This window comes from Epinephelus moara, chromosome 5 (genome assembly GCF_006386435.1).
Source record: "Epinephelus moara isolate mb chromosome 5, YSFRI_EMoa_1.0, whole genome shotgun sequence".
Classification (NCBI taxonomy): Eukaryota; Metazoa; Chordata; class Actinopteri; order Perciformes; family Serranidae; genus Epinephelus; species Epinephelus moara.
In genome coordinates this window covers 29,500,028-29,522,558 of record NC_065510.1, presented here as the reverse complement: position 1 = coordinate 29,522,558, position 22,531 = coordinate 29,500,028, and the positions used below count along the sequence as shown (strand labels likewise).

At 42.3% G+C, this 22,531-nt stretch overlaps 1 protein-coding gene across 1 annotated transcript in view; it reads right to left on the bottom strand.

The window, feature by feature from the left end:
* Positions 1–202: 202 nt before the first annotated feature.
* LOC126390822 (polycystin-1) overlaps positions 203–22,531 on the bottom strand; it is a 78,352-nt gene continuing 56,023 nt past the window's right edge. Inside the window, exons 24-49 of the mRNA XM_050045294.1 lie at positions 19,899–20,051; positions 19,062–19,202; positions 17,028–17,349; positions 16,633–16,849; positions 15,504–15,663; positions 15,249–15,395; positions 14,927–15,071; positions 14,353–14,688; positions 14,083–14,171; positions 11,224–11,542; positions 10,540–10,717; positions 10,136–10,400; positions 9,858–10,053; positions 8,493–8,663; positions 8,247–8,390; positions 7,945–8,155; positions 7,727–7,853; positions 7,504–7,614; positions 7,178–7,227; positions 5,818–6,032; positions 5,628–5,706; positions 5,385–5,500; positions 2,837–3,039; positions 1,205–1,399; positions 934–1,073; positions 203–227 (exon numbers count right to left, since the gene is read on the bottom strand). Coding sequence (XP_049901251.1) covers positions 203–227; positions 934–1,073; positions 1,205–1,399; positions 2,837–3,039; positions 5,385–5,500; positions 5,628–5,706; positions 5,818–6,032; positions 7,178–7,227; positions 7,504–7,614; positions 7,727–7,853; positions 7,945–8,155; positions 8,247–8,390; positions 8,493–8,663; positions 9,858–10,053; positions 10,136–10,400; positions 10,540–10,717; positions 11,224–11,542; positions 14,083–14,171; positions 14,353–14,688; positions 14,927–15,071; positions 15,249–15,395; positions 15,504–15,663; positions 16,633–16,849; positions 17,028–17,349; positions 19,062–19,202; positions 19,899–20,051 — 4,455 coding nt within the window. The remainder of the gene's footprint in view (positions 228–933; positions 1,074–1,204; positions 1,400–2,836; positions 3,040–5,384; positions 5,501–5,627; positions 5,707–5,817; positions 6,033–7,177; positions 7,228–7,503; positions 7,615–7,726; positions 7,854–7,944; positions 8,156–8,246; positions 8,391–8,492; positions 8,664–9,857; positions 10,054–10,135; positions 10,401–10,539; positions 10,718–11,223; positions 11,543–14,082; positions 14,172–14,352; positions 14,689–14,926; positions 15,072–15,248; positions 15,396–15,503; positions 15,664–16,632; positions 16,850–17,027; positions 17,350–19,061; positions 19,203–19,898; positions 20,052–22,531) is intronic.

Sequence of the window (22,531 nt, the reverse complement as noted above, 5' to 3'; positions counted from 1 at the left end):
AACTTTAACTAGCTCTCCTCCTGCTGATTTTTACAGGGATTTGTCGATCACAATGTAAAAGTTTAACAGGGAAACAAAAGGGTGCACCCCCTCAACGCATGGATATCAAGGTTACTGTGTCCTTTAGTCCCAATGGCGCCTTAGGAAAGATCTCTTTTTGTCCCAAATACGTTTTTTATTGTTTTGGGATGACGGGACACTGTTAATCTTGAGTCCTGCTTTTTAGCCTGCACAAAAATGTCGTGACACAACGGAAAAACATCAGTCAACAAGGCAAATATTAGTCAATACCAATGTGCAGCCGATAAATCAGTGCATCCCTACTTTTATATTTATTTATTTATTACAAACAAGAACAAGAGCTTATTGGAAATCAACACGAATAAATGTATAAAAATATCATTTTATGTTACCTTAATGTTCTCCACGTACACTCCTCTTTACCATACCCATCAATGCTCTAGCATCATACTGTGATGATGACTCATCAAGGTGAACTGCATTACCAGTGCTACAGGTGGTATGTTATATCTATGTGTATGTTTTTCTTTACAGGGGGTGGAGGGGTGGGGGCTCCTTGGCACCCTTGGCAGCTGCCTATGTCACCTATAGGTAGATGTGCTACTGCACCAAGGATCTGCTCTACGTTGAACACACAAAAGATGTGGACACAGTTTGTCTGAGCAAATGTTTCCCCTCTTGTTCTCTTTGGGTTTAAGGAGAACGACACATCCAGTCGCAGGAGCACACAAGAGAAACACACTTCACACAAGACAGACCCACAGAAGGTCACCTTTGTAAAATGAAATGCCTCAATCTCAATGGAACAAATGAATAAAGGGTTGACATTTTTCAAAAGATGATTCACATTATTGAAGTTTGTGTGTGTGTGTGTGTGTGTGTGTGTGTGTGTGTGTGTGTGTGTGTGTGTACCTGCTGATGTTGTGGTACTCAGGTGTGTGTAGTGCTCGCTGCAGCTGAGTGCGCAGTCTCAAGCTGTGTGTGTCTTTGGCCGAGTCCGAGTAGTTGAGAAGCAAAACCACCAACAGGAAAAACATGTAAACCAGGAAATTCTGAAAATAAAAAGCAACAATTCTGTTAACAAACGAGAAATGGAGCTCTAAATGTCGACAGCACGGTAAAGACACATAGACAGTCTCCAGCATCATCACTCTAACCTTGCACGTCTCTCTTTCCAACTCACCTTCAGCATGGTGTGCAGCATGTGGACTTTGCGGGCCTGGTGTCGAGCCTGAGACAGAGCGAAGCCCTGAGGCGGTCTCACCCTGGGGACCCGTTGGACCACTCTCTCCACACGGGGGAACTCCACCAGCACATCCTGGTCCTCTGGACGCAGGCGAAGCACACACACTACATAGTAAACTGCCTCACACAGCACCTGTGGGGCAGAGGATGGAGGGAGCACAGAGCTGTTAGGCTGGGAAAGTCTTTCAAAAGTCAAGAGGTTGTTGAATTTGCTCGACACAAAAGTTAAAGTAGGAAAACCTCAGCTGAGATACAAAATGTTAACATGACCAAAGCCAAACAGGAATTCAACCAAAAGAACATTAAGGTGTGAGCAGTAAACTCCAGCTTTTCAGGAGCGAAGAAAAACCTACCTTTGTCTGTAAAGGTGTCTGAAAAGGTCAAGAACATTTGAAAGCTCAGAGCCTCTTGGCTGAAATAAGCTTCCTTCAGAGGCTGAAAACGTGGTTGATGAGAGTGGTTGAGAGTGAACCAAAACTTGTTGCAGGTCGTAAGACCAAAACAATGAGCTGGAAGAAGCTGAAAAGCTCAGTAGAGCTGAGAGGAACTGAAGAGTCTGGTGATAATTCTCTGTGGGTTCTTCACTACAAGAGATCTTTCAAATTACTCAGTCATTTGATGTGTTGTTAATATAAAAATCTTGACTACTGCAGGTGGCACGGTAGTGTAGTGGTTAGCATTGTCACCTAACATCAAGAGGAGTCCCTCTGTGTGGAGTTTGCATGTTCTCCCCGTGTCAGCGTGGGTTTTCTCTGGGTACTCCGGCTTCCTCCCACAGTCCAAAGACATGCAGGTTAATTGGTGACTCTAAATTGTCCGTAGGTGTGAATGTGAGTGTGAATGGTTGTCTGTCTCTATGTGTCAGCCCTGTGATAGTCTGGCGACCTGTCCAGGGTGTACCCTGCCTCTTGCCCAATGTCAGCTGGGATAGGCTCCAGCCCCCCCGCAACCCCTAACAGGATAAGCGGTTACTGAAAATGAATGAATGATTATGTTTTTTGCCTTAACTTGTTATGAAATAAACGTTGATTGCACAATGTAATGACTATAAAATTATGACACCATATCCGTTAAGACTGGTTCTCATTACGCCTTGCTTTTACTCTGCAATTTTGTCTTCCATCAGGTACGACCTAATGGGAAAATGAAGGCCTGATATACAGCACGGCACAAAGAAAGTGTGTCGATCATTGCGCAATCAAACCAGAGAGAGAATTGCACTTTGTTTTCCCCAGTAGCTATCAGTAGATATCCCCAGTTACCGATATGTAACAGTTGAAGTTTCTTGCAGTTACTATTCCCAGTAGTGGGAATGGTGTGAAGTAACTGTGGAAACTGTGGGTGTTGCTGGGCTCTGAGAAAAACAGAAAGCAATCAGGTTGTCTTTTTGAGCTGCACTACAATAATACCACATGGAAACACTATGGGAGAAAGTTGAAAAATTCTCTCCTCTTAAAACAAATAAAAACAACATCTACATTCACATCATGTATGTGAATGTAGAAAAGAGCATGTGTGTGTGAGGTAAACCAGCATCTCTGAGAATAAATGTGTGTTTCTGTGTGTTTACTTTGATTGGCTCCAACAGCAGGCAGGAACACAGGAAACTGGCAAAACAGGAGATGAGCCACATCATGGCCATGTTGTCACTGAACCCGTAACCAGCCCATATAGAAACCCCATTGGCCAGAGCGATCCCTGCCCAGCTGCTCCACAGGGCTGCACGTCCACACCAGGGAGGAAACCGTCTCGGACGACACACGTCTGTCACAACTGGATAGTAAAAAATAAATAAATAAATAAATAAAAAGTTGTAAAACAGAGTAGTGTAGAAAGAGGAACAGAGAGGACATGAAGGTCTCAGAGAAAAGACAAAGCAGATAGAAGACAGAAAGCAGGAGACCTCTGAGAGCTTATTATTTCTCAACAGTTCCTCAACAGTTTAGATGTTAGGAATGTGCATTTTTAATAACCTAGGCTGATAAATATTTGAAGGTTTTTTCACACTCCACAAAAGGAAGTGTGTTCTTACAAACTTTCCTTACCCACAAGGACTCCAAAGTCCACTCAACGAACACAGTCACTAACAAAGTTCCCCAAAGAAGATTAAATGATGCTGTCAGGACTTTGGACCCAGTGCCTCAGTGCCATTTACTCTTTTCTCCGACAACAAAGGACTTGTTTTGCTTATTAAACATTCAGGCAGCAAAATGAAGGCATGATGTATATACTCTGGTTTCACATCAAAACACAGCTATAATGGCTTAGACACTCAGCCGCCAGCACTGGGCTCATTACTGAATGAAAGTAAACCCAACTTACTCATCTTTCTTTTTTAAAAGCAACAATCAATCTTTGCTCTTTAAAGAACGACAGTTACGAGTCTTATCCTAAAAATCAGGGGTGATTCATGTGTCCCGTGTCAAGAGCAAAAGCAGAACAGTTTGTAGATAATTGATCTATGAGGAAAATGACTGTCAGATGCCCTTTAAAGTCTTATTAGGAGATCCTTTACAAGGACTATGTTGTTGTGATGGTATTTAAGATTTCATGTAATTGGCAGAAGAAAGATTTTTTTTTGCCCCTGCATTCAATTTACAATCGACAACAGGACCATTATCACGAGGACAATATAGGCGTACAGTATTTATGAAACAGCTAAAAGGGACATTTTGGAATCAAGTTAAAGATAAAACAAAAAATCCACAGATTTTACTCTTTGAATAAAAGTTATTTATCCTTTTTTTAATGTAAAAATGCTCCTAAGTTAAACTGAGAACCAAGTCTCTGTGTGATTGTACAAGATTCCATTGGTCACAATGTGAGGCAATATGTTTTACTATTTGCCTTTGACTTAAACATTTGGTAACATGTTTTTGTTTTCATTTATCAGGGGTGCAAACAATAAAAATAAAACCTGGCATTGATTTTGTTTCCAGTCCCTTTCCTTAAATCTTTACAACTCACACGTGTTACGTAAGATTTGTTACAAAATGAGCCTTGTCATATGTTCTCAATGAAACAGCTCATCGACCAGCAATAGAAATTTTTCTCCACTTTGGGTTTGGTTTTATTTTTCTTTCCAATCCAGCCAGCATCCCATTATTTAATCTCTATTCAAATATTATTGTAAAATGTGAGTTTAATGTGATGGTTTCTTTAAAGCATGAACAATATGAAAGATTTACGGTTGATCCTTGTGTCTGGTTCTTCCTGCTCTGAGCATACATGTGAATAATTATATGATCATTTGAGAGTTATTAAATGTTACACTTACACTTCACAGTATGTAGGATGTTATTGTCTTTATAAATATGCCTCATTCTTTGCACTTTCAAATAATTTTTCACTCTAAATTGGCTCTTTAGAGACTTCTTAACGTATTTCACTGCTGTAAAGATGTTTTTTCCCCAACACTAGGGCTGTCTATGCTGTAATGAGACACAAATACTTTTGAATTTGGTGCTACATGACTAGGGAAAAAGGCTGTGGCATTTGCTTTTGCTCAGTATGTAGAAAACCTACAACTAATGCTCCGGCTGGTGACGTAATCTGAGTTGCCTGTCCGTAAACAATATGGCGCCCAGCTAGTATAAAAACGATCTTGTTCAGCAGTTAAACATCAAGATATGATATGTTTCTGGAGACATTTTAGGCAACGTAGTAACAGAATGTTGGTTTACATTTGATCAGCAATGCCTTGTTTTACTGCTTGATCTCAGTATGTCGAGCCTTCATTTTCACAATAGAGAAAACAGTATGGCGCCCACTTCCTAAATATGTGTGAAGTTTTTCTATTTAATAGTATGCACCATTGAGAATAACACATTCGAAAATGTTTTATGTCTGCATAATGACAATAAAGTTCTTGAATCTTTGAACAAGTTCTCGAATTACAGCCACACAGTGCACTAAAAGAGAGAGAGAAACAGGGGCAGCTCTCTCTTTTGACTTCTTCTATACTACTATAATATACTTTTATACTCTCTATGTCCGTGGTGGCAGGCATATGAAAACAAGTACAATCTGTAGTTCTAGCAACAGCCCTTGAGCCAGCAAAAATCCGCTGGATTTAGATAACTTTTGATTGACAATCATAGACACATACACACACACACCTGTATTTGAGGTGAAAGCAGTTTTTGGTGGGTCTCTTCTCACAGATTCCAGAGGGAGAGGCTCATTCAGCTTCTGGAGGAGAATCACTTCAGTCTTATCTCCTAAAATGCTCGACCTGGCACACACACACACACAAACAGGCAATGGAAACAATAAATATAATGATTAATTAAACTCAAGCAAATGCACAAACATTCCAAGTAAAGCAAGTGAATCCATTTACTTCAGGAGATCAGACTTACAGGTCAGCCATCTCACTTTCATCTGCCTGAGGAAAAAAGTTCTGTCCATCTGCCAGGATGTGTTTGATCAGATCCTCGTCTGTGACAGAAACCAACAGCTTGGACTTCAGACAGTGTAATAATACAACCACATGCTTTATATGCTCAATAAGCTGAATAACAGGTCTGAAAGCCCCCCTGCTTTGGTTACCTGAGGAGGTGAAGTATTTGTTGCGTTGTTCAGTCCCCTCCTCGTCCTCAGGGTTAAAGTTCATGTCGACACCCAGGTGCCTGCTCCCCTGACCCCTCTTCAGCCTGGGCAGCCCTGCCCCGTGGCCCGCCCCTCCCACCACAGACACATCACTCAACAGCTCCGGCCAGTCCCTGTCCTCCAGCTCCTCCTCTGCCATGCACCAACTTTCCCCACTGAAACAGACAGCAGAAGATGCTTGTTAAGACCCTCATCACACAGAGAGCGTTTTGCAGGTTAAAAACTTGAGACGCACCACACTGCCTTTTATTTAATAGAATGCCACTAGTGGAAAAAAACGCTTCTTCTAATTATCCCATGTAATCAATCTACCGCTCTTTTATTTATTTGACAGTAATCAGTATCTAGATCCTAAAATGTTGAGGCAGACGGTACTTGCTGTAGCTCTGGTTGAGGGTGAGAGGCTGTCAACAAATAGTTTGTTGGGCACAGGGAAAGGGAGATCTGTGTGGGTACATGAGACCCTAAAAAAGAGGGTGGATCATGGGGAGTACCGCCAGTTGGTCCAGGAGCTTCGCCTCGATGATGGCTGTTTCTAGACATATTTTTTAGGATTACTCGGGGCAGTTTGACAAACTGCTGTCAATTGTTGGGCGTACAGCTCTGGGTATCCAGCAACCGCTACCACCAGTTTCTCCTCCACTGTTTACCAACTGTAAAGTTGTTGTCGTGACCACCAGAGAAGACCTGGCTCTCAAATCATCCGATTGGACAATGAGAAAAGAGATGACTTGAGGCGTATTTTTGCTCTGTGTTGAAGTTTTTTTCAACTCAAGGTGTTCAGAGTGCTCCGGCAAAAATGCCAGGCACTTAGAGCGCATCAAAAAGCAAACAACTCAAGCAAAAAGCTTCATTCTCATTAAAAACTATTACTAAAAGCTGTTAAAACGTGTTCTCTGTGCGACTTCAGCACAACATTCTTCTCTGTCGCTGGTAAAACTTAACAAAACAATCATGTCTCCCAGAGGACAATTATAAATAACACTAGACTAAGTGCTGGGAAAAATTATGGCTTTTGAATTTATAGCTGTTTTGTGACAAGAGATGAATCACTTTGCTCATTTGACATCTAAGAAAGGCCAGTTTAAAAATATTTTTGATCTTTTCTGTCTTCTAGAGCACAATACTCTAAATCACTAACCATTTTCCACTTTTCTTTTTACTCTTTATGCACATTATTCTTGTATTCCCTCTAATCCCCACTTCATCTGACAGCTGGCAATTACGCTTGACATTTGTCTTCCAATAAGTGAAGCCCTGCATTATCTAAATGTACTGTCATGGCAACAGAGTAACTCACCTTTTGGTTGATGGAGTGGGCAAATCCACATTGGTTTCTTCTGAGTTGGTCTAAGAGACGGAGAGGGGTGGATGATAGATGGATCGAGTGAAGACAAAGACAGAGACATACACTAATGATCTCACAAGGGACAAGCATAACATTTTTCCTTCCTTGATGGCACTGTGTCTTTTTTCTTAAACAGTAACTAGAATGAAAAAAACATGGGATCTATATCAATTTTATATTGATTCTTCAATGAAGTAAAAAATACATTAAGGCATCTCAGCTAACCCTATCAGGCATGATTTAATTCTACATTCCAACCCTTCCCCATGAGACTCTACCTCGCCATTAAAAAAGAGGAAAGAACTTCCAGCCATGGAGTCGTCCAGGAAGTCGTCAATCTCCACCGACTCCTGATCCACTTGCGGTGGCACCTGCTCCACGGAGACGCACTAATGTTCACACACAGACACAAAATATTCAGCTTCATGTTTGGCTGATTGATGGTACCAAAAACCCTGATCATGTTATCGTTTTGTGCAGGTTTGTGCAGGTTTGTGTTACCTTGCTGCGGCTCATTCTAAAGAGCGTGAAGACAAGCAGGTAGAGAGGGTAGACAATCAGACAAGTCACCATGCCTGCTGCCACTGTCTCGCCATTCAGTGAAGAATACCTTGACACAGGCTGTGGGCTGCAAGACAGGATGGCATTAAAATGTAGGAACATCACCTTTTGTCATGTGGACACAAAGACAGGTAGACTGAAAAGAAAAAATCCTATACCTGTATCTTTTGTCCACCACAATGCCGTACCACAGTGTGTTGGCAAATATAAAGAGCTGCAGTAACAGAGCGCAGCACGTGGCTCTCTGCAGGCGGGTGAACGGGCTGCGGGGGGGTCTCTCCCACAGCGATAGCCACAGGTGACTCTCACAAAGCGCCCGCTGCAGCTCACATCGCAGTCTGCGGGGCAACTGACGAAGCACGGCCTCCTCTGAAGGTACCAGGAAGAAACAAGATGGAGTGAGCAAAGCTGCTGCATATAGCAGACGCTTATTACGGATGATTTGGTTGCAGTGTCTTACCTGAGGCCTCCACCTCAATCTCTACCCGTCCATCAGTCCTCTCATTGTCCACTGACAGCCACTCCTCAACCAGGAAGTAGTAGCTGCTCCCTGTCTGCAAGTCTTTGACCAAGACGTACTGCAGCATCCATGCTGGGGACAGACCTGAGGGAGGTTAAAAAAATCATGTTTACAAGAGAGTCGTTCAAATACCAGCTGGTTCACGTCTGTGTGATTGCTGTTGTGTGCGCGCATGTGAATCAGTACCCTTGTTGTCATGCCAAATTCGTATTTTCCAGACACTGCCCAGGCTGGTATCCGTGGCAATATGAAAGATGTCGAGAGCGTTGCGTGTGAAAGCTCCTCTGCTGTCGAGATGGCGGTGTCCGCTGCGGCTCTCACGTCCGTACAAACTGATTCCTACATGAGCCGTGGTGCCTGGAGGGACAGAGAGAGGAACACTGTATCAGCCATTCCAACAAACTCTGAACTCTGCAGCGACTCTCCCTTTGACCAACATACTTAATATGAAGTAATGTAGTTTTTACTTTACAAATAATTAAGGCACTGACCTGACAACAAATTGTTTTTGTATAGAAACTACACTTGATAAAAGAAAGATACACTTACGTATTTCATAAACTTTTTAATTTCTTTGTCATACATGCTCTCTGTCTCCCTCTACCTCCCCCTAGTTTGTCATATTCACGGTGTTTAATATTAATTAATTGAGTCTGTATCGTGTGTGTGTGTGTGTGTGTGTGTGTGTGTACTTGCTTTCAGTGTCCAAAACATAAACCTCCCTTTCATCTGCAGTGCTGTGATTGGCTTGTAGGCTTTCTTACCTCTCACTGTTGGACAGTTGCTGTCGCGTGCGTGAGCTCAGCTGAATATGAAAATTATTTATAGCTTAATGTTCCAGTTAAAGCAGTGAGAAGTGTGTGGCCCAATGTAGCAGATTGAGGGTGCATATATTTCTGTGTATTCTGTGAAACAACTACTCTTACAGTTGAAATACATAGGGCACAGATGCAACACGTCATGTAGGGTGAAAAACCCTTACATGACGCGTAGGATGAAACACAGAATTCATCTTTGCAGTGTTTGGTTGCTTGCCAGCTTCATTGCGTATGTACTGAGTTTTCCCAAGTGATACTGTAGTTGGTTATGCAGGGTTTGTAAGCGTATAGGCTATATGAGCTGGTGCTGAATATAATTAACTGGATCGTTTTCAGGATGCAATGATTTTACTGGTTTATTTTATTAATGTGAAATGTAAAAAAAGGCACAAGGTTGCTCTGCTGCTTCGTATTGCCTCTGGTACTAATGAGGTATTAATTTTTAAACAGATTGAACTCATTTATTACACAGTTTTATGCAGTTTTTACATGACGGAGGGCCGAGGAGCTGCAAACATAGCTCTCATGGCCAGTGTAGCAACTTCAGTTGAATATAATATAATAAATGTGCCCTGCTACCTGCATGCGGTGGCACACATGCCATGTAGCTACTGTATATTTTGGCTGTTAGCAATATAGTTTATCAAAAGATAAAAGACTCAAGTGCATGTAACAGAGTAAATGTAACACATAACTACCCACCACTGCTGACAGATGTCTAAAAGTGACCCACCTGCCCCTCGGCTCCAGCCAGTCTTGACCTGGACCTCATACTTGAAGAGTCCGTCTCGGCCACACAGTGGAACCACACCAGCCCGGCGGAGATCCAGCTGGTCCAACTTGTGCAAAATGGCTGCTGCCACAACATAGCTCAGTACGCCCAATACACACACCAACAGCACAACCAGGTTCGGTGCACCAGAACGCTCCTGAGGGAAAACAAAAATGGTTTAAGGTGTCTGCCAATCTGTTGCATGGGAACAAAAAGTGTTTGTTTTTTGTGATACTGACTGGCACTTTAAAGGTGATGGCGTTGGCTGGTACAAACAGGCCTGCAGCAAAGGCTGTGAGGTGTCTGGTGCGACAAACAGCTCTGCTGGCGTTGGTTTCTGCCAGGGGCACCATGCCATCTGTGCGCCACTGCTTCTCACTCTCACTGAAGTACTGACACAGAGAGGCAAACACGCCGACCTCTAGATGAACACCTACAGGCTGAGAGCTGGGGCTGCAGGGTGTGCTCACGTTGATAAAGTAGTCCAGAGTGGTGTCGTACGACCTGCGCAACACAGGGTTGTGATAGAATTGTACAGAAACTAAAGTACCTGCTTGGTAACCTGACAGCTTCTTGCTGAAAACAAAAATAAATAATTAGTATACATCATATCACATGGCAGTGGATGAACAAGAGCTCTTACTCTGGCGACAGGAAGAAGGTGTATTTCCTGTGATCGAGATCTTGCCCCGTGGTCATACTGAGTGTGATGCGTTTCTTGTCTGTGCAGTTGAACTCATTGGGTTTGTCATGTGAATGAAGGTAGGCTGTGATGTATGGCTCCTCCACGTCCCCTTCTCTTTTATACTTCTGCTTGGCATCTGGAGACGGAAAGGAAAAACAATGACAAGAATGAAACTGGGTCAGTGCCATCACAAATAAAAATATAAAACAGTATTTCTATTAAACCTCTCTGTACCTGTCATGTTGATGCATCTATAGATAGCATGTAATTTGGCATATATAAAAGCAATATGTTGGCACGCTCATTCAGAATACACAAAGCCTTTCTCACGCTGCAAAGGGTGCCAAAACAACACAGAGTGGTTCTTTATTGATCCCTGAGAGAAAATTGCAGCATCACAGTTTCTTGGACACATTCCAACAGAACAAACAATGAAAGTGAGAATAATAAAAATGAGGAGGCAACAAAAGGTCCATTTCTTTTATGATGCAGTCCAACACAAAAACACTACTATTACAACTTCTAAATACCTTCCTCACACAGATGAAACTCTGACTGAACATTGTAAGCCTAACCAATGGGTGTTTTTTTGTATCGAATACATCATATAATATTAAATATGTGGCGAATGTGAGAACTCACCCTCCGGAGAGGTGAAGTTGAGCTGCACAAACAGCCCTGCCTGTCTGTTGGTGTTTCCCGTGCTGACACTGACGATGACGGAGTCACAGTGGCTGATGTTAATCGCTCCAGCTGTGGGGACCCCTCCAGTGCCAGGACCCTCAGGACCTGCTTCTGCTCCACTACTTCCATTGTTGACGGCAACGGTGATGGCGAGACTATCGTCCAGTCCAGAGATGGGAATCTGGGTGCCATTTTCAGTGCGGAACTCCATGGATGCTACCTCAGTAGAGACGGTGTAGTTTGCCACGTAGTTGAAGGGGAAGGGGTTGGACTCAACCTGGTGAGGAAAGGACGATGGGAGAGAAAATCATAGGAGGAGGAGGAGGAGCATAGTGTATGAGGCGCCTGATATAAAAAATTCATTTGAATATTCTAGCTGATATATCTTACTATATAATGACGAAAACTCTGTCTGTGTGCGTAGAGACATGAAACTTTGCACAGAGATGCCTCTCCTCGTGAGTAACAAATTTGCCTCAAGAACCCATAACTTCCGTTTATATAGATTGGCCACCATTTTGAATTTTTTGAAAAACACTTAAAATTGATGTCTTCCTAGGAAGTTTGACCAGTCTGCATGAACATAATCTAGGGACCAATATCTAAAGTTCCCTCTTGGCAAAAGTTGGAAAACTTCCTAAAACTGAGCTTCTATAAGGCAATGAATATTGCGGAGGGCGTGGCTCATCACATAAAGGTGTATAACATCTCAAGGGTTTCACCGGTCACCACGCAACTTTGTAGGCATATGACCACACATAATCTGAGGGGACCCCTCCATTATTGACCCGATCAAACAAAATGGGGGCGCTAGAGAGCTAATTTCTTATTTAGGCTGAACCGCCATACCAATTTTTCCTAAACTTGGTAGATACGTAGAACAGGACGCCTCAAGGTGACTGGAGAAATTTAACTCTAATTGGCCACTGGGCGGCGCTATAACAACAGAAAAATGCTTAAGAACTTTAAATAAAGCAATCGTACTATCACGTTCACAAAAACTCTGTCTGAATAAATTGCTCTTCTTAATGGGTTCAGTTGACTATTTAATCTGCAATTTCCTATGACCTGTATCCCAAACACACACCAAGTGAAACTGTACGTGGGCAACTGTTTAGTGGGTATGGACTAGTTTTATATATTTAGCTAATTTTCCTCACAGAAATTTATGTAAAACAAAATGCTGTATGTAAATTTTTTGCCTTTAATTGACAGGACAGCGAAGTGTGAAAGGGGGAGAGAGAGAGGGAGAGACACGCAGCAAAGGGCCACAGGCCGGAGTTGAACCCAGGCCACAGCGGCAACAGCCCCGTACATGAGTCGCCTGCTCCACCACTAAGCCACCTACGCCCCAAAATGCTATATGCTACCTGGGGCGGCAGTAGCTCAGCCCATAGGGACTTGGGTCGCCTGTTCGAGTCCCCGTCCGGACCAAAATGTGGAGCGTGGACTGGTGGCTGGAGAGGTGCCAGTTCACCTCCTGGGCACTGCCAATGTGCCCTTGAGCAAGGCACTTAACCCCCCAACCGCTCGGGGCGCCTGACCAAAGGGCAGCCCCCTCACTTTGAGATCTCTCCACTTTGTGCATGTATAGGTCCTGTTTGTGCATGTGTGTGTCTTTCAGACCTGTGTGTAATTGACAAGCAAGAGTGAAAAACATTGAATTTCCCCTCAGGGGATTAATAAAGTAAATAAACTTAAACTTAAACTTATATGTAATTTCTGACAATATGTATAGAAGTAAATAAAAAGTTAAATGTAAAATCTAAATCTACATATCAAATGTTAAATCTTAATGTAAATGTTAAATCTAAATGTTAAATTAAAACTCTAAATGTTAAATCAAAACATTAAATAACAATTTAGATTTTATATGGTAAATCTAATATTAAATCTCAATGCTAAATATTGAATCCAAATGTTAAGACAAAATGTAAATGTTAAATCTAAATGTTTAATCTAAGAGTTAAAAGTTGAATCTAAATGTTAAATTGAAATGTAAATTTTAAATCTAAATGTTAAATGTTAAATCTTAACATTAAATCAAAACTCTAAATGTTAAATCTAAACATTAAATCAAAATTTAAATGTTAAATGGTAACTTTAATGTTAAATCTAAATGTTTAGAAAATATGCAAATAGCTCACACTGCATCTGTAATTTTTCCAACCTACTTTCGATGAAACTACGTCCATTTCCATAAGATAAAAGTATACTTTAGCCAACTAGCATACCAATCTGCCTCACTTCCCAGGAGTCAAAGTGCTGGGTGGAACCTGTGTAACAGCAGCAACAGAAAGTTTGCTGATGTGGCAGAGAGTCAGGGAGGTCTGGGATCAGACCTCTGGTGCTGGGGTTTGTGCTGGCTAAATTAGTGTTGCTACAGCTGCTAAATGGAGGTCTGTCTCCAAAGCTGCTGTCTGCTTGCCTCCTGGCGAAACAGTCTCCTTGTTGCGGGAACTGAGGCTGACAAACTAGCTAAAGTATCCTTTTGTCATATGGAGGTAGATGTGGTTTTCATATAAAGAAGGTTGGGAAAAAATGACAGACACAGTGTGGGCTATTTGCATATTTTCTAAACACTTAGATTTAATGTTCAGATTTAACATTTATACATTACCAATTATATAATTTAATTTATATAATTATATCTAATAAAGTAAAACACAAAGACATGGAACACAAAACAAGATGTGTGTGCTGGTGAGAGACTTTAGCACAGGCAGTTTTTAATAATGCCAAGGTCTTTAACATGGATCCAAAGGGAAAGTTTAACACAGAATTTTGTACTCGACTGACACTTTTCCTTCTCATTACCTGAAAGAGCAGCTGCATAATGCTGTTTCCTGCAGCAGCTCTGCCAAGACTGTAGTTAAATGCCCTGGGGATGGAGAATCGCTGGCACTCTGGAAATAAAACAGGAGAGAGGATGAGAAGATTAAACACTGATAAACACTGTTATCATGCATGTCTTTTTTCACTGTCCTGTTTATAATATACAACTTATAGTTTCTTGGGGGATGGAAATGCCCACTTAAAGAAACACAACTTTCATCACCTCATGAGACACTAAATTCACAAGCCCACCTGGACTGTTGTTGCCATGGTAGCAGAGGAGGCTCTGGGGGTCCGCCAGTTTTCCTGTGGCCGCGATCTCAGCTCCCCTCAGCACAAGCGGCTCCTCGTTGAGCACCCGGGCGTGCATGAGGATCAGCATGAGCACGGAGGACAGGCTGTATGCCTTAGCCGCCACTCGCAGAGGGTGTGGTTCCAGAGAGGAAGGAGACGGGTCGAACAGGGTGCCTACTTGGTCCTCACCGGAGGAGGCAAAAGAGGAGGCAGAGGGAGGTGAGGGGGAATCCAAGTAGGCAGGCTGTAGGTACGACTGGGATGTTGACTGGCTGACCTGATGGATCAGATCACCTGGAGGGAGGGAAGGAGGTGGAAACGAGATTGAGAAAAAAAGAAAGGTGGGGGGAAAGTTATAAGCAGCTATAAGCAACAGCACTAAGAATGAATTACCCTCCACTTAGCAATAACCATGCATGATTAAAAGACTTCCTGCTAGCTCCTAATTAATGTTACTTTCATTCACACACAACACTGTTCTGAAAAGATTAAAACACTCGTGCACTTACAGAGACACAAAAAACTTTCTTACCCATGATGTTCAGGATGTTGTCAGCTATCTCAGTCGGAGTGACGGTGCCCTGCTTGGTGTCAGTTTGCAGTATCTCAAGCATGGACTCAAGTTTGTTCAGAGTGCTGTTCTGACACTCCTCACAGATGAACTCTCGACTCACCGCCTGGAGATCACACAATCCATCATTCAACTGCTTTCATGACTATCTCCTTTTCTGGCTTATACTTTGCACTTTTTTTTTTTTTTTTTTTAAATACACTGCTGTCTTTATTCCGTTTTTTCCCTGACATCTTTCCTTTCCTTCCCACCTCACTCCCTCTCATCCTCTCATCCTGCTTACCGTGCACTGAGCCAAAGCAGCGGAGGTCTGCTTGATGTCGTTAACGGTGGTCAGGTCTAGAGCGGTCAGAGCCCTGGTGATGTTGCTGCGGACTCTGACTCGGTAACTGCGCTCCTCTCGGGACACCGGCCGCCTGGTCTGCTCATACTGGAAGAAGGTAAATAAAGGTATAAGCACAATTCATGTATTATCAGCTAATAAATAACTGGTAGGATAAATACATGAATCGATGTTGGCTGGCTTGGCCTCCCCTACCTCATTCAGGACTGTAATCAGAGCCAACGATAACTCTCGGACCCTCTGGGAGTCTCCCTGCTCAAGCAGCTTTTTGAGTTTGCTGTCTGTCAGCTCAGACAGCCAGTGGGGAAGGCTGTTGTACTCAGGGGGCGGATCTGGCAGCACAACTTCGATGGACCTGGACACAAACACAAAACAAAAAGCACTGTTATTGAATGTAGGCTTATAACTTTGCTATACTTGTGTGAACTTGGATGATCTCCTGCACTGCTGATGGTTTCATAAAAAGTGCTAGTTAACACAGGACTAACAAATGTACCTTCAATAACAGCATAGATTTTAAAAATGTCCGATACACATGTATATCAAAAATAGTTAGATCAACATCCAGCTTTGGAGACGTATAACACTAGGAGCTGCTGCTAGATCCAATGACAGTGTAGCAGTGTAGTGATCTAAAAAGGCAACACACTGCCCTGAAATGTTCTACCTAAAGCACCATAATATAAACTTGGTTGCAGATACTGTAAATTTCTCCACAATTTCAGATCACGTTTTTGCTGGAACATGTCTGGTTGTGAGGATTTTGGTTCATAAGCTTATACTGGTAATTTTGTGCAGTAGAAAGTGCCACTAAACTGCAATGACGATGCAGAAAGACTAAAAGCGCAGATGCAGAAGATCCAGAAACGCTGGCCAATTAAAGCAGACAGAGCTTTTTCAAGAGGGTGGCTTCAGGCGCTAAAACAGAGCGTCTCAGACCGAGGGTGAATACAGGTGTTCCAGCACAGACAGTATGAGGTAAATAAAGTTTTTAAAGTAAAGTTTTTGACCATTAAAGCATGTAAACACATTCTAATAGAAACCTTACACACAGGTATGAACCTGAAAATGAGCACCATAGGTCCTCTTTGTGGTGAAATTCTACTTTTCTACTTCGACAGGAAGGTCAGGGGTAGACAACAGAACAAAAACCTCAGAGATGGCGGGGATTTACTGTACCTCTCAAACAAACTTCAGTTAATACACAGGCTAAGTGAGCTACAGTAGCGTGGGATGTACAAAATAAAAGGTGGAAGCCTGAATCTTATTTAATTGGTCTCACAGCTGCTTAACTGAGCGAAACAGCTAAGTAAAATGCAGTTACTTGTTGAGGGCAGTGATGGCAGCTCCCTGGTGGTCCTCCACTGTAATGGATACGGCTACACGGTTATGGGCTGAGCTGAAGCCTGGGGGCAGGAAGGCAGAGTGCTCTGGGCTGCTGCCTTTGTACACACAGAAGTCCTCACAGAGGTCTTCTCTGCAGCGCAGCACCAGCAAACTGTAGAGCAAAGGAGTCTCTGAGACCCCTAAATCACTGTAACCTGGAGGCAGGGAAGTGAGGAAGACAAAGAGAAAGGATGACAATCTTGGTAAATAAGTGATGAGTAATGGAGGCAGGAATCTGCTAATTAGACAGGACAGACATAAGGCAAAAGAATGAGAGTAAAGTAAGCATGTCAGGTGTATGTGGCAGCGAGGCCACACCTCTCTCCTTCATACCTGAGCAGTTGAAGTGCACCCTGTCCAACAGTGTGCGTAACCTCCAGACTTCGCCGTCGACGTCCCCGTACTCCACTCCCGCGTCCCCTCCCCCTCTCAGGTGACACTCCCCGCCAGCAGGGGGCATATTGTGGTGCAGAGTGATGGAGGCGACGCCGTCCCCATCCAGACTGCCATCGGTCACGTGCAAGGTGAAGACGTAGGAGTCTTCGTGGCGCAGGACACCCTTCCGCAGCACCAGGTTCATGCCGTCACTCCCTGTGGTGGTGGAGGAGGAGTCCAGGACCAGAATCTCGTTCTGCAGTGTCCTGGCACTCCAGCGCTGAGAAGCAAAGAGAGAAAGGTTTTACTAAAAGCAGAATTATATTTCCTTTATATAATATTTATTGATTTGAATGTATTTCTGATTAAAAAACATTAAAGCATTAATACATGAGCAGCACTAAGACAGACTAAAAGCTTTCATTAAAGGGACAACGTCATGTTTCTTTCTTTAATTTGTTTTCATGTTTGTCATACTGTGTTTGATTCATTACAAAAATAAGGAGCCAGCAGTGATGGGCAGTGCCAATTATATATATGAATGATTCATCAGATACCACGCTGTAACTGTCCTGGAGGGAGCAATGCTTTTAGTGTGTTTTTTTTCAGGTAGCAGTTTATGAAAAAGGGCCAATTAGGTTGAGGTTGAGAGGCACACAATGAGACATCAGACCAGTGTTGGGGGCGGTAACACATCACTGTGATCACATCACACACGTCTGTAGCCTGGTCAGTATTGTGCGGGCTCTGTGGAGGAACATGTTGTCTGACAAACGATACAAAAGACTCTTCTTGAAGACGTATAACCACTGCCTCACTGATAAACACGTCAAATACTCTGAACTCGTCTAATAATAAATAATAATACATTTTATTTATAGGGCGCCTTTCAAAACACCCAAGGCCACCTTACAGAGAATAAAATAACATACATGCTGAAAAGCCATGGTTTGGTGAATGAACTTCCTAGTTGAGTTTGCTTGGACTATTAAATGCAGTTCATAACATGTTCTTTTCTCCTTTAAGTCTGTCACATAATTATATCAGGAAGGTCAGTTGCTTATATATTATTTATTGATTTAGTTTTATCTTGAGGAGGGACAGGGATTTATGTTCATATGTGGGGATATGTAAAAATTTAAAATCATAACATTACATGGTATTAAGGTGACAACTTGTCTCAGTCGATGTAACTAATGTAACTAGTAGTGTCACAAATAACTTTCTACAGGGAGTAAAAAAACTAAAGTAATTAATCACTTTTTTTTTAAAGTAACGAGGAATGTGTACTACATTACTTTTTTTGAATGACCCCAACCCTGCACAAGACAGCTTTAAAGGATGTGTTCAACACTTTTGTTTTGAAAAGTGCTTTGTAAAAAATGTCTCTTGATTTTGCAATACTTGCTTATTGTTAATTTAATATTCTCTTAAAATGTTTATGTAAAGCACCAATACTCCAAAGCAAATTTTCTTGTTTGTGAAAACCTACCTGGCAACAGACCTGACTCTGATGTATTTAAGAGAACTACATGTAGTGAGACAATGGAAAAGGTACCAAATTCAAAATGACCACTAGTATGGAATTTGAAGTAATGTAATTATAAAATAGTGACCGAGGTTACAGTACAGCTGAGCGCAGTCAGCTGGTATGTGCAATTTGAGGCCCGGTGACTCAACAAGTGTTTTGTCTTTCAAATTGTTTCCCTGTGTTAGTAAGGACCAAACATATTCTCTCTGGCTCCGGTCGTACGATGACCTCATTCTCACACCCACACACTGCTGCCTGCATCACAAATCCCAGGGAAAGTCTGAATAAAGACGAGAGGTGGAGCAGGAGGAGGAGGAGAAGGATCTGGAAACGTTGATTTCACTGTTGCTTCTGTGGTGCAGTGACCTCTTTTTGGTGTTAGACAGAGAATTTGAGATGCGAAGTGTGCGCTTGTGCCTCTATGTGTGTGTGTGTGTGTGTGTGTGTGTGTATGTGTTTACCCCACGGTGAAAGCCCTGGCAGTTGGTGCAGGTTCCTCTGAGGTAGACATACGAGTTCTGGCTGACCTCGTAGATGGACTGGGCCTTACAGGAGACGCACTCCAGATACACCATGGGAATATGGCCACTCTGTACAAGCACCTGTCACACACAAACACATAAATGCTGTCAAATGTAAGCACTTCAGACATTGGATAGGGTGCATCTCTCTCTCTCTCTCTCTCTCTCTCTCTCTCTCTATCTCTCTATCGACATATAAATAGGCATGACCAAATAGGAGCCAAAAATACTGAACTTTGTTGCTGTGACTCATCCCTACACTGATACTCAACAGCCAAAGCAAACACAACCACTGCTTAAACTACATCTTCCTCTGAACACACGAACACCTCCTGATTGCTATGTGGCACAAATTACAGAGACAGACTGTGCCCTGAGCTCCTTCTAGTAGTCAAGGGCAGAGTCAGAGTGAGCTAAAGGCTGATGACAAATCACCTCTAACGTGCTCAACATGTTAATGTTATAGTGAGAAAAGACAGAGGAGGCACATAGCTCTGTCTAACAGGATGTGACAGGGTCATTTTGAGAGAATATAACACTTAACGCTGCTGCAATATGGGCCCCCAATTGTACTGACAAAGTTCTGACTTGATTATAGTAATTATTTTAAGGTTTGTATATTAGAGTTAAACCGATAAAACAGCCAAGGCCAATAAGTACCAAGAAACGTCAGAAGGAAAAAGACCTCAGATTAATCTTGTGATCCGCTGTAGGGAACCTGAGCACCAACTTAAAGCATGCATGTGTTCAGCTGTGTAGAAGAATGCGTGCACTTACAGTCTGCGTGGTGGACTCTGGTGGCATGCCGTCTTTGCTGATGGTCAGTTTGAAAGTGTAGTTGACGCCGGCCTCCAGCTCGGAGCCGGAGATCCCCAGCACCGGATCGCTGGTGCCCAGGCCGAAGTTCAGAGTGGAGCAGTGCTCTGCGCCCTGCAAGCAGACATTGGGCAAAGTTGCTTTACAATCATCTCTTAACTGGATAACCTAAAAAATCTATAAGAAAAGTGAGGTTATTGCAGAGCTGCAGCCAAGATCTAACACTACAGAGGAGATCAAATCGCCCCACAACTCATGAACTGACTCATAGAATTGATTTTTAAGTCCTCTTGTTAATAAAGCCCTACACAACCTAGCGCCTTCATACGTTTGTGATTACTCCCATTTTATGTTCCCACAAGAGCAGCACCCAGACAAAATATTACGTGAGGCTGCAAACTATGATTCTAACCTGACTTTTAATTTGGGCTAATGGTACCTTCTTTGATTTTTAAGTGAAGTAAGTCAATACGAAAAAGTCAATAAACAACCCCTCCGTTCGTTCACCATAATCCCATTGCTACTAATTTTCATTCTTAAAAAATACTTCACCCACAAAATGACCATTTGTGTATCACTTTGGCTACTTGCCCTGTGTAATATTAAAGTCATGAAGAAAGCTTTGTTTTTCTTGCATGCCTCCATAGTGAATGAGGAACTGGAGAATAAGGGGGGCTGACATTTAACAATGGCAACAGTCTCACACATGGACGAGTAGTACAACTGGGCAAGTGCGTGGGCTTGAATCCTGCTCGATCATCCCAATGAAATCCTGCCTACCAGCTAATTAATTGGCCAGGAAGTGCTCCTATTCGTCCGTGTTCAAGCAGAAGTGTATTAAATAGTAAGGTTTTAGGGAAAATGCATTTGTTTGGGAAGAACCGAGCATACGACTGGATAAATAAGACTTGGATTTTACTACACGAGTTATGTGAGAGTTTGTAAAATTATGTTTTGATATAGTTTTGTTGCCCTTTTACTCCAATTCATCAAGTATTTTCTCCATTTTTGGATTTTTTGTTCATCGAAGTTTTCTTCAGGGTGACACAGGAGGAGTACCTCATACACAAAGTATCATTATGGGGGCAAAGTATTCCTTTTAAATCTTGTTTGTAATGAAAGAGGGTGGTCATCAACTAAAAACTGTTACAAACGCTGTGCTATTGTATTTCAAAGAGCAGAAATAAGTCAACATCGCTAAAAAGTGAATGATCCCCCCCCCCCCTCTGATTTTTACACCAGCTCTGTCTTCTCCTACGATTGTAATTGTATCCAAGGTCAGGACAGTGAAGAACATTTCATCATCTGTGTTTCTGTCGATTCTTTTTCCCTGTCGTTTCAGCTTTGAGTCCTTCAGAGCATGAAACTCTTTCACTCTTTTTGGTCAGACCAAGTGTCCTTCTCTTTCTTTATCAGCTGCAGCTACACAGCTGTGAGTGAGTGTGTTATGTGCGCATGTTGTTTATGTGTACTGTAATTGTCAGGGTGGGGAGCAAAGCACCAGCTGTGGAATGCTGAATTTATCTCTCAACAGTTACATAACCCTTTAAGTGCCTGCTTAGATGTACACACAGACACACACACACACACACACACGCTCATGCTGGACACACCCAACCCATTGGGTCTTATATTGTGGTCTTTTGCTGTACAGGCAGAATGTGCTCCCACCCAGCCAAGGAAGGAGTGTGAAAAACACTAAATGAATTTACACTCACAGTCTCTTACACACACACACACACACACACACACACACACACACACACACTGAACTGAGTTCTCGTCTTCACATTGATGCTGCCAAGCCTCTCTGATGGCAGCTACAGTACAGTGCTCAGGACCAGATGACCATTACGTAATTATTCCACCGTCCCCTTGCAGGATCAAGTCTGTCTTCAAAACTCTGTCTTATGAATTCACCATTTAGGAAAGGCCAATAAAATCTTTGAGAGTGTGGTTTGGTTTAACAATTCAAGGCTATTTTATTTCCATTAGGCCCAAGCCAAATACTGAAAATACAGCATAAGAGTGAGAGTGAGAACTCTACTGAGTGTTGATGTACTTTATATAACTTACTAATAAACAACAGCTCTAATTAAAAATGTTTATAACTTTCTCTTCCCAAACTGTCTTGAGGGAAGGTATCAAGTATTTTTAAGTCAAAAGGCTCAAGTCCAAGTCATGGGTGACTGATGTTAAAGTCCAAGTCTAGTTCCAAGTCTTTTTGATTTTGTCGAGTTGAGTTTAACATTGTCAAATTTGTGACTTAAATCCGACTCGAGCCCGAGTCATGTGACTTGAGTTCACACCTCTGCATTTACAAAGATGCTGCCTGAGTAACATTTTGCTATTTTTGCCTCTTGGTCTTTGAGATTGTTCAAAAATTGAGCATATTCATTTTTTTCATTTCTTGTACAGCTTCGCTGCTTTTCACTATGTGTTACAAAATTTAGATATTACATTTGTATATCAAGGTGTGGCTCAAATATCTGTGGTGAGGGCTTGAATACATTAAAAATGTTGCAAAGTCTTGAAGTCATTGCTGGTGTGACCAACAGAAAACTGCCAATTTAACCACCAGACATTATGTGTGA